Source organism: Haplochromis burtoni, unplaced genomic scaffold (assembly GCF_018398535.1).
Source record: "Haplochromis burtoni strain Fernald_Lab_line unplaced genomic scaffold, NCSU_Asbu1 Contig_138, whole genome shotgun sequence".
Taxonomy (NCBI): domain Eukaryota; kingdom Metazoa; phylum Chordata; class Actinopteri; order Cichliformes; family Cichlidae; genus Haplochromis; species Haplochromis burtoni.
In genome coordinates, this window is record NW_024582499.1 from 864,001 (window position 1) to 874,426 (window position 10,426).

Below are 10,426 nucleotides of genomic sequence, written 5' to 3' on the forward strand. Positions count from 1 at the left end.
TTATTAGCTGCATGAAGACAGATGTTCAAGGTGTGCTTAATAAAGTGGCAATTGAGTATATATATGTGCATTTAAAATGTAACTAAATACCTTTGAATATACTTGTTTCTTCTGCTTCAGATTATCAACCTGTTTGTTGCTGTCATTATGGACAACTTTGACTACCTGACACGTGATTGGTCAATTCTGGGGCCACATCATTTGGATGAGTTCAAGAGGATCTGGTCAGAATATGATCCAGAGGCCAAGTAAGATGATCCGTGGTCCACATATACCCAGGATAATTTAGTGTTTTTTTCTTCATGTTTTTAATTTATTTTTTATTTTTTATTTTGGCTTTAGTTAATAATAATTCCTTTGGTGAGAATAGAAACTCCTGCTCCTGCTAAAACACCTGGTTAAATAACTAGTTGTCCAGACACACACACACAGATCCCTCGATTACACTCCATAAAATGTCTTTTTCTCAAATGCAGTATATACTCTTTCATATATTTTTCTGTATCAGACGCACAAAACATATAAAAGTTTTCATGTGATTTAAATTTCATAGCAGTCAAGCAAATTGAAACTGGAAAGATAATAAATTGAGCTGGGATTTAATCTGCAGCCATGCTCTGGGCTCACTACCCTGCAGTTTCATCTAACTTTTTGATGTTGGGGAGAAAAGTGGATTATTTTTTTACAGTGTTCATTGACCTAAATCAGGAGGAAGAGTGAATAAAGTTCCAGGTGGAGAGATGATCATAAAATTCCTGATTGTTCTTTGTTCTCAGAGGTCGGATAAAACACCTGGACGTTGTTGCTATGCTGAGAAGGATTCAGCCTCCTCTGGGTTTTGGGAAGCTTTGTCCTCACAGAGTTGCCTGCAAGGTAAAATAGTCACACACTGTGTGCTGTAGCTGCTGTTCAAAAGGTTATAAGCTTGGATTCAAGATACTTAATTTAACTGGGAGCTATTTTTAACCATCTCAGCGTCTGGTAGCGATGAACATGCCTCTGAATGCTGATGGGATGGTGACCTTCAACGCCACGTTATTTGCTCTGGTTCGCACTGCCCTTAAAATCAAGACCGAAGGTATGTGATATGTCTTTGCAGGAGCTGCTATAAACACACAGGAGTGATCCTGGACAAATTAAAGACTTCAGGAAATCATGGCTCCTCTTTCCTTTTCTGCCACAGCATTAAAAGGTTGACATTATTCAGGAAAACCTTTAGGTTTTATAGCTTTACTATCTGACAGCTACTAATGCATTTATAAACTAGCAGCAGCTAAGAGGGAGTCAGAAACTTCTCTGTAACTGATAATCAAATTTATAACATAAATCAGAGACTCGTCTGCATATAAACTTACCTAAATCTTTCTGGAATGTGACAATAAACCAAACAGACACAGATCTGAACCATTGTGTCGCAGTTTAGGCATTGTGACAGCAAAACTTCATCTCTCTATGGACTAATTCAAAGTTGCAGAAGCTGTTTGCTTTGCAGACTAAATTAAATAAATGAAAGTGTATCTTCATAAAGGATGCTGTTATGCAGTAATTTTAAATAGTGAAATTGATTGATTGGTCATCTTTTAGCTTCTCTGTATTATTGAGTTCTTAATCATTGAATCAATACAAAAATAGAAACGAGTCCCTGTTAATAAGCCACAAGCCTGTAAACACAGTAGCCTAGCCATAACTTTTATCGGATTTACCTCTTGCCAGGTATCCCTGAGCAGGAGAACGAAGAGCTGAGGGTGATCATCAAGAAGATCTGGAAGAGAATGAAGCCAAAACTTTTGGACGAAGTCATACCGCCACATGAAGGTACTCTTGCTGCTCACACGACGAGGTAGTACTGTTACTGCAAGTCTCAGCAGGAGTACTGCAGACTGAACTCTCTCTTCTCCATCCACAGAGGAGGAAGTAACTGTTGGGAAGTTTTATGCCACTTTCCTCATCCAAGACTACTTCAGGAAGTTCAGGAGGAGGAAAGAAAAGGGAGATCTGACCGGAGAGAATGACTCACCCAACCAGTCTGCTGTCCAGGTCTGTCTGTCTATTTACTGACAGAAGGCTGCAAAGCGGCAAGATGCAGACCAACAGTATCAGGCCATATAAGACAGGCAGCAGTAACCCAACATGTTTTTGTTCTTTTTTAATGACTGAAGAAACCAAAGCTCCAAACAACAGAGTTTAAATGTCCTGGGGTCTTGTTTGTGAGTAATGTGAAGGTAAAGCATGAGATTAACCCAAGAGTTTGTGATGTTCGTTTCCTGCTGAAGAGAGCGCTGAACTGGAGGGCAAAGTTTCCAGTTTACCAGTCGATCTGCATCCCAGCACTGACCTACCATCATGAGATGTGGGTAGTTAAAAAAATAACGCTGAGGATAAAAGTGGCTGAAATTATTTTCGTGTGTAGGGTGGGTCGATCAACTTTAGAGATGAGGTGAGGAGCTAAGACATCCATAGGTAGCTTGGAATATAATTGCTGCTCCTTGAAATAGAAAGAACCCAGTTGAGGTGATTAGATTAGATGAAACTTTATTAATCCCTCGGGTGGGTTCCTCCGGGAAATTCAGTAAATTCAGGTGGTGCGAGTATCTGATAAAAATTCCTCTTGGACATCTTTAGAGGTTTTCCAGACATGCCCAACTTGGTGGAGACACTTGAGAAGACCCAGAGGTCGCCCGAGAGATTATATAGCTCCTCTAAGCCTGGGAGCACCTCAGGAAGATCTTGAAAATGTTGCTGGGGAAAGCACATCTGCAATACCTGTTTCGCTTGCTAACACAATTTGGAATAATTACACGATGGTGGATGGATGGGAAAGCTCCTAGAGAAAATTTAGATACAGGGTCCATGGATGAAGCTGAGGTCTGTACCAGTCTTGTTTTTGTTTGTTTATATTTTATCCTTCATCTCTGTTCTCCCATCACCTGAGGAGTGCTCAGAGTCCCTCATTAATTCGGTCGTCAGTTGTGATGCTTTTGAGAAAGAGCTCTTAAACTGAATTAGAGTCCAACCAAAGCTTGAAGATGCCTTTAGGAAAGAAACTGGGATCTGTATTTGTGTATGATGCTGTTACAACAAGTATGTCTTCATGCATTTTTTTTTTGTGTTTCCGTGTAGCTCTGTAAAGCTGGTCTGAAGACTCTGCAGGATCTGGGTCCAGAGATGCGCCTGGCTCTGAACGAAGACCTGGAGGAGGAGGAGGAGGCCATGATGGAGGACGAGGAGATGGAGGAGAATGCTGCATATAAGGTCTTTATTCAGATTTACACACTTAAGCGTCTGACAAACTTCTCAACTTTTTCTTTTTAGAAAATTCTTGAATGGGCCTTTAAAAGAGATTAAGTTTGTATTTTGTCTGCAGGCTGAAAATGGTTATGCAGAGAAAGATCGACGTGGCTCTTTACTGACACCTACTGGTAAATGACCAGTTAATTCGTTATCATCAGGCTGCATCATGTAACAACACAAAAGGATTTAAAATGTAAATGAGGAAAACAGTTGTGATTACATGACACTTAGTGTGTCCACCTCACCTTCTTTTGCAGGTCAGGGCGGTGTTGTGGGTGACGGCAGCGTCTCTAACGGAGGTCTGATACACCGGGTCGGGTCTCTCACCAAGATGGCAAACGGCAGCGATCACGACGAACATCTTCGCTGGGGAGACAGCGTGAGGTCATCCATTAATCGACATCCCTACCGCCGCTCATCCGTGAAGAACGGCCTGCTGGACCACGGCCACAAAAGACCGTCATACTCCAAACGAAGGTAGGCGGTCACACAACGGAAACCACTAAGGAAACGTGGCATTTACAGGTGTGACAGCCAATTACAGTCCCCCCCCCTCCAGGTGGTGGCAGCCCCAGCCCCTTACAGATCAATAAGAAACCCTTTAGAGAGAAATTGAGATCAGTTTTCCTTCAGGTGTCGTCTGTCACTGCTTGGTCACTGCTGCACTCTCAACTGGCTCATGCAAGCAAGACTACAAATTTACCATATTGGCTTTCTCCTGTGGGTTGTGACCTCCTCACCTCTCTCATCGTTTAACTTTGCACACTCCCACTGAGGTCCGCTGAGCAGATGTTCCTAACCTGACCTATGGTCCACACTATAGCTCACAGAGGTGACGGAGTCTTTATGGCAAAAGCCCCTACATAGTGGAATAAACTGCACCTTCCCTTCAGGACCTCAACAAAACCAAAAGGTTTTAACCCATTTTCATGCCTCAGCTGTAAAAGGCTGATGGCATGTTGTCATCACTGTGCGGGGCAGCGTGGACACCCAGCTGCGTGAACACGAGAATGAGGCGACGTAGGATTTTCAAACTGATACCATAAGTGCACTTTAAGTGTGACGTTGAGGTCAGAGGTCAGGTTTTCTGAAGATCTTGTGAAGGCAATAACTCAAGAAGGAGGTGAGGGGTAGTACTGGCAGCCATCAGTATCTTTATTTATTCTGGCTGCTTTCTACTTCTATGGTTTTACTCTTTTTGTGTATTTTAATATGTTGTGTTGCTCTAATGTTATCTCATTTTATTCTATGAGCTGTACAGTTAAATGTTTTTAATTATGCTTCTAAATAACCTGACTTAATTTGACACTTTCTGTGACCTGTAGAAGGGACTCACGGGACAGATTGTGGAGGAACGGAGACATGGAGGCTTGTGGCGAGCAGGGTTACTACAGCAGAGAAGAAGACAATGACAGCATCACCTCCAGAGAAAGGTACACGTTAGCTTTGATGTCACCCTCAGAGGCGACTGACATTTCTGGAGGGCACACATCGACATAGTGGAAGACCGATTCATTTTCCTTTGTGTGTTTGCAGACATTATCCTGATGAGCCTCCTCTGTACAGAGACCATTATGATGGCCACGCCTCCTATACCAACAGTAGCTATGGTAATGGCTACAGCGAGGGGAGGAGGACGACCAGAAGACGCCTACTTCCTGCCACACCCACAGGTGACCTGATGTCCCAGAATCCTCTCTGCAGCGTACCTGCATCATCACACCTCATATGAGTTTTTTGTTTATCAGGTCGGAAGCCGTCGTTTAACATCCAGTGCCTGAGGAGGCAGGGCAGCAGCGACGACCTACCGATCCCCGGGACCTACCACCCGACATCGCCGCCGCGTCGCACGTGCACACAGGTAAAACACACAGCAAGCACACACACACACAAATCTCTCTTCTTCAGTGAAATCAAACACTCTCCTCTCCTCAGCAAACGTTCAACAGCTTCGAATCTCGTCACTCCTCCGGTCGCTCCATGGCGGCCTCCTCGGCATCCTGGGCGAACCCTTGCCCTCGCCGCGGTCGCCTCCTCTATGCTCCTCTAATCCTGGTGGAGGAGGAAGGAAGCCCACCCTGGGGAGGAGGAGGAGGACCTGCGGGTGAAATAAAGAAGGCAGGAGCAGGAAGAGGTGAGGACACCACATTTTTGTTGATTTTAGCCGCACTGTAAACGTGTTCCTGTGGTTTAAAGTCGCACCTTTCTCATCCATCAGGTGTCAGCGTGACAGGTGCGGCACCCAGACCAGCCTGGTACGGTGGCCCTGCGGGGACATCAGGTAAGAGGGATGAACAAATGCACACTAAGATAGTTTTTACACACAAACTCTAGACAGTGTTGCGGCATCAGGTTGAATTTCAGAAATCAGTTGAACTTGAAAATGTATCTTCCTCCTCTTTTTTAATTAGGCAGTGAAAACTGTTATTCTGGCAGTAACCGCAGACAGCCTCTGGGAGAAAGATGCCGTTAGCAGGTCAGCAAAGCATAAACTGACAGCAGCTCTGGCACAGTTACAGGCCTGCCTCCTGTGCAGGGCCTGAATGCTAATGCTGCTGGCCCAAGTTCAGAGGACACATAGTGGTGGAGCAGCGGAGGACCAGAGTGGGCACAGAGGGAAACCGTCTGTGCCCTTTGATATCATTTGTGGAGGGAAAAGGTGCATCAAAATTTTAAGATTATTTGACACTACACGTAGACCCCTGACAAAAAGAACGGCCTCTTTTTGTCATTTTTAAGGATATTAGAAATTTACCGACTTGATCAATAATGTTTCTCTAAAGAACGCTCACATGTACAGCAGGTTGCACAGGTGTATCTGCTGTGCTGTAACTGCAGAGATGTAACATCCAAAGTCAGTGCTGTAGTTAGATTATTTGTGCGTTTGTGCCATCAAACTGTGTGCATACTCTTGGATAGGGAGCAGGCCTCCAGGCCAGTTTGTGTCCACGGCCTGTGGTCACGCTCCGTGTCTGAATGTGTCACGTGATTGTGTTGCAGCTCCGCCCCCATACAGGGCGTACACAACCCTCAGAGTCCCCTCTCACCTTGGAGCACCGTTCACTGAGAAAAGAGGGTCAGCTGACAGTCTGGTGGAGGCGGTAAGAACTGACTGCTGATTGATCTCTGATCAGTTTCTGTGTCCAGAATCAGCGATTTATCCCGGTTGTGTTAATCTCCGCGCAGGTTCTGATCTCAGAGGGCCTCGGTCTTTATGCTCGAGATCCAAAGTTTGTGGCATTTGCGAAGAGGGAGATCGCTGACGCGTGCCACATGACAGTGGATGAGATGGAGTCGGCTGCCAGCGACCTTCTTGGCTCAGGGAGCCACAGCTTTCTCAGCAACGCTGCCAGCGACCAAGCTGCACTCTATAGCGATGAGGAGCCAATCAGGACAGGCCATGACGAGGATGAGCTGGCTGATGAGATGACCTGTGTGACATCATTCTGAGGCTCTGGACCAATCAGGATAAAGATGGAGATGGGACATCTGCAATCAGCAGGAGCCATGTTTAGAATGTGACTTCCAGGACACTAAACCAGTTAGAGGAAGTAGTCGGGAAGTAGTTAATTTAAAGTTTTGGTGAATGAGGAGAGATCGAGGTCTCTGTTGAGGGATGGATGAAGAGTATGGAGGGATCGGGAGAAGGAACGAAATCAAGGGAGAAGGAAGAAAATAAAAAAGGATGGAAATCTGGATACAAAGGACAAATGGAAGAAGGGAAGGAAGAACAAATGTTAAGAAAGGGTTAAAAATGTCACAAGTTAGGAAAACAACGAAAGCAAGTGGGAAAATAGAAAAAGAAGGATGAGACGAGAAACAAAGAGGGACATTAGGGTTTTTTTAAAAAAAGAAAATGTTGACTTGAGAGGCGACTCTTGCCAACACTCAAGTCACTGACCAGCTGAGGGGCAGGAGGGCCTAGGCAGACAACACAGCAGCTTCCGGTGACTCTGGGAATTTTTTGGTGGCCTTTTTGGAGACAAAGTCTCTCTAAAGGTTTAAAAGGTTAAACAGGTTTACTCCAGTTCACTCTGCATCAATTCAGATGTGTGCCAGTGACTCAAACAACAAAGTAGAAATAAAACTTTTCACTTTTGCAACCTGTTTGTCCAAAACGTCGCCGCCAGCTCAAAGTGATCCAATGCCAGCGAGCATGGAAAATATGTATTGCTGATAAAATGTGCTGTAGTAAAATGAGAGGAAACCAAACACAAGTCCTGATATTATACTTATTACATATTGTTTCAATGACTGCAGGCAGTTTTTCACATGACAGTTGGAGTGGTGTGCGATGTAGAGCCATAGACTGTAAATGAAAGATGAACAGAGCCTCAATGACATCGTCCACTTGCCTTGAAGCAAGCCAAGCAGAGCATTAGTGACTACCCTGTTTCAATATCATTTTTTACTTTAAACCCATCAGGAACGTATGTAATGATAATTTAAGAGAGCCATAGGGTAATACTTCTATACCCTGGTGGACATTAGAAGGATAAAATTTGAATATGATACAATTTTAGTGACATAACACGAATACATTTTTTAAATGTTTTTTATCAGACTTAAATGCTATTTTAACTAAATTGTGAGTAAACTAGCAAAAGAGAATATAAATGAATGTTAATAATATAATTTTTACTATTATTTTCTCACAAAGGTTTTAGCTATTGACAACTGCAAGGCACCTCAGCATTTTATGTTACATTTAGACACAGAAAATACACAAAAGGTTATGAGTTCAGATACATTTAATACCATAGTTAACCAGCTGATTAAGAATTAGCATTATGCTGTTGTTAGCCTAAAATGCAAACTGGAACTTCTGATAAAAAATTGGCTTGTAATACTTTGTCAGACACGAAATTATACAACCACTATCATGTATACTTAATATATACTTATAAAACTCTATAATACATGTCATAATTTAATAAAGATTAGCAAGTTGCTGGGTAGCTAAGCTAAGTGCTGACTTCTGCTAACCACTAACGGTTGCGTACAGATTTAATTTAGCGCTAGCTAATACTCAGTACCTTTGCTTGTCTTTACTTTCTGTCTTTAGTTTATGTTATATAATGTCACAGTCAGATAAACTTTAATCCGTGTAACTTCACAGATATCTTTAAACAACAGACACACCAAACAATTAGCGGCAGTACAGTTCACCAGCACTGGTGCTGCCCCGCTTAAGGCTTAAGGCACTTAAAAATGGCCAGTATTGATAAAGCTACTCTAATGCAGTCTCTGAATAAAGCCGATGAGCTGGTAATGAGAAGGCAAGGTTTATGCAGTAACACAATAATGCTAATAAAAATAAAGCAACTGAAGCAAATGAATACGAGCTAGCTGTGTTCCCATCTTGTTAGCAGATGATTTAATCATTTGAATGATAGCAGAAAGAAGAGGTTAACGTATAAACTGGATAAATCTTTTAACGTTTTGCTGAAATTGTTGATCAAAAAAGTTCTCATGGCAGAATAATTTTTTCTTCAGAAGATGCAGAAATAAAAACATTGTTTTCTTCCATAGCATTTATTTATTTTTCCAAGTGCTCATGTCAAAACTCCAGCTATATGTCAGTGTAATTAATAATCCATTTGTATGTTTTTGTAAACATGAATTTAAAAAAAGAGGAATTGAAGTAAAATTATAAATATGGAAGAATTAAGGGGAAAAAGTTTAAAATTTAATGTGTCAAAGTCAAAGGAGAGGTATCCTTGAACTTCCATTGATAGGTTTGTGCAGTGAGTAAGGAAAATGTGACTGAGGCTGGGAACGAGACGCTTGTGATGAAGAAGCATAAATAAGTGGAGCGTAAGCTGAGCTTCATTTAGTTTTCACAGTCACAGGTTTTCTATCAGGACTGTTGATGTGTTTGATGTTGCTGTTGAAGGATGTGCTCTGTGATTCGTACAGCTGTGGGGAACATTTTATTTCTCATGTTTCATTAACGTGTTTTAATGAAAGTCTTATCTACACATGAAGACCTGAAAAGACTTTGCTTTTGTTTGTTTTTTTATTTGTCAGGAGTGTGTTTGTTTGATGTATTCAGCTTTTCTTATTTCAGCTGTTTGATATTTTTTATTGACTTTCACAGAAAGGACGGGATTTCCGTTTCATTCGTGTCGGCCAGCGGTCCAGTGGTGTTTATGTCTCTTCTGAACTTTTGTGTTTTCGTCTTTTTCTCTTTTTTTTCCATTCTTTTTTCTTTCCAACAGTTTGCACAGTTTCCCAGCAGTTAAGGGCTTTTAATTCCACACCTGGATTTTCTCCTCACAGCGCCCTCAGACATTAAACTACCATGTTCAGCTGAGAAACAGCTCTGTCTGAACCTTCATTTACCTCAAATAAAGACTGAAAACAACCTACTTCCGGACTCTTCTGTGTTAATATTCATACCCAGTGCACAATACTGTAAGACAGCACACTTAAAACAACTTGTTTTATCTTATTCGAGAGAGACTTGACCCAGTTGGCACTCATGCAAACTCACAGCATATAAAAATGCAGAACATATACAGCAGGATGTACAACAATCTATATCTAACATTTTTCTGCAAATTATTCAATGTGAAAGTATCTGGTAAGTACGGTGGCCCCTAGAGACAAAGCATGAACAAACTCCAAAACACTTACAAACTCTGAAACACAACGGAAGTGCTCCAGGACGCTAGGGGCAGTGTTGAGCTCGATTTGCAAAATAAACGGCAAGTTTGTTGCAAACACATGGGCTGTGTCCCAATTCAGGGGCTGTGTCCCAATTAAGAGACCGCACGCTTGAAGTACGCGCACTACGTACGGTGCGTAGTACGTAGTACGAGAAAGTGAGAGTGAGAGGCTTGTGAAATGGGACGGTCTAGCCTCCGTCGCGCTGTTCAGGTTGCCTAGCAACCATGATACTAACCGTGAGAAACGTTTCATACAGCATTGCTTGACAGAAATGAAGGAGAGAAAATGTTTTGTTGGTCATTCATTTTTTATGACATAACTTTGATTAGCTGAGTATCTGAGGCTGAGACCACAGGACTGTAAAACATGATAGTTGGGCGTAATTTCTATACTGAACAGTCATTTAATATTAGTTAGTAAATAACAATTAGCTAATGTTGTTCATGAGACTAAAGTCATCTCA

At 42.3% G+C, this 10,426-nt stretch overlaps 1 protein-coding gene across 1 annotated transcript in view; it reads left to right on the plus strand.

The window, feature by feature from the left end:
• The window catches only part of cacna1fb (calcium channel, voltage-dependent, L type, alpha 1F subunit), a 44,097-nt gene extending 34,439 nt beyond the window's left edge, over nt 1-9,658 (plus strand). The window contains exons 37-51 of the mRNA XM_005931130.3: nt 121-248; nt 777-873; nt 976-1,078; nt 1,714-1,815; nt 1,907-2,037; nt 3,121-3,252; nt 3,365-3,419; nt 3,549-3,768; nt 4,617-4,724; nt 4,828-4,964; nt 5,040-5,152; nt 5,227-5,425; nt 5,510-5,572; nt 6,292-6,392; nt 6,478-9,658. Coding sequence (XP_005931192.1) covers nt 121-248; nt 777-873; nt 976-1,078; nt 1,714-1,815; nt 1,907-2,037; nt 3,121-3,252; nt 3,365-3,419; nt 3,549-3,768; nt 4,617-4,724; nt 4,828-4,964; nt 5,040-5,152; nt 5,227-5,425; nt 5,510-5,572; nt 6,292-6,392; nt 6,478-6,741 — 1,953 coding nt within the window. The 3' untranslated portion in view covers nt 6,742-9,658. The remainder of the gene's footprint in view (nt 1-120; nt 249-776; nt 874-975; nt 1,079-1,713; nt 1,816-1,906; nt 2,038-3,120; nt 3,253-3,364; nt 3,420-3,548; nt 3,769-4,616; nt 4,725-4,827; nt 4,965-5,039; nt 5,153-5,226; nt 5,426-5,509; nt 5,573-6,291; nt 6,393-6,477) is intronic.
• The last annotated feature ends 768 nt before the right edge of the window (nt 9,659-10,426 follow it).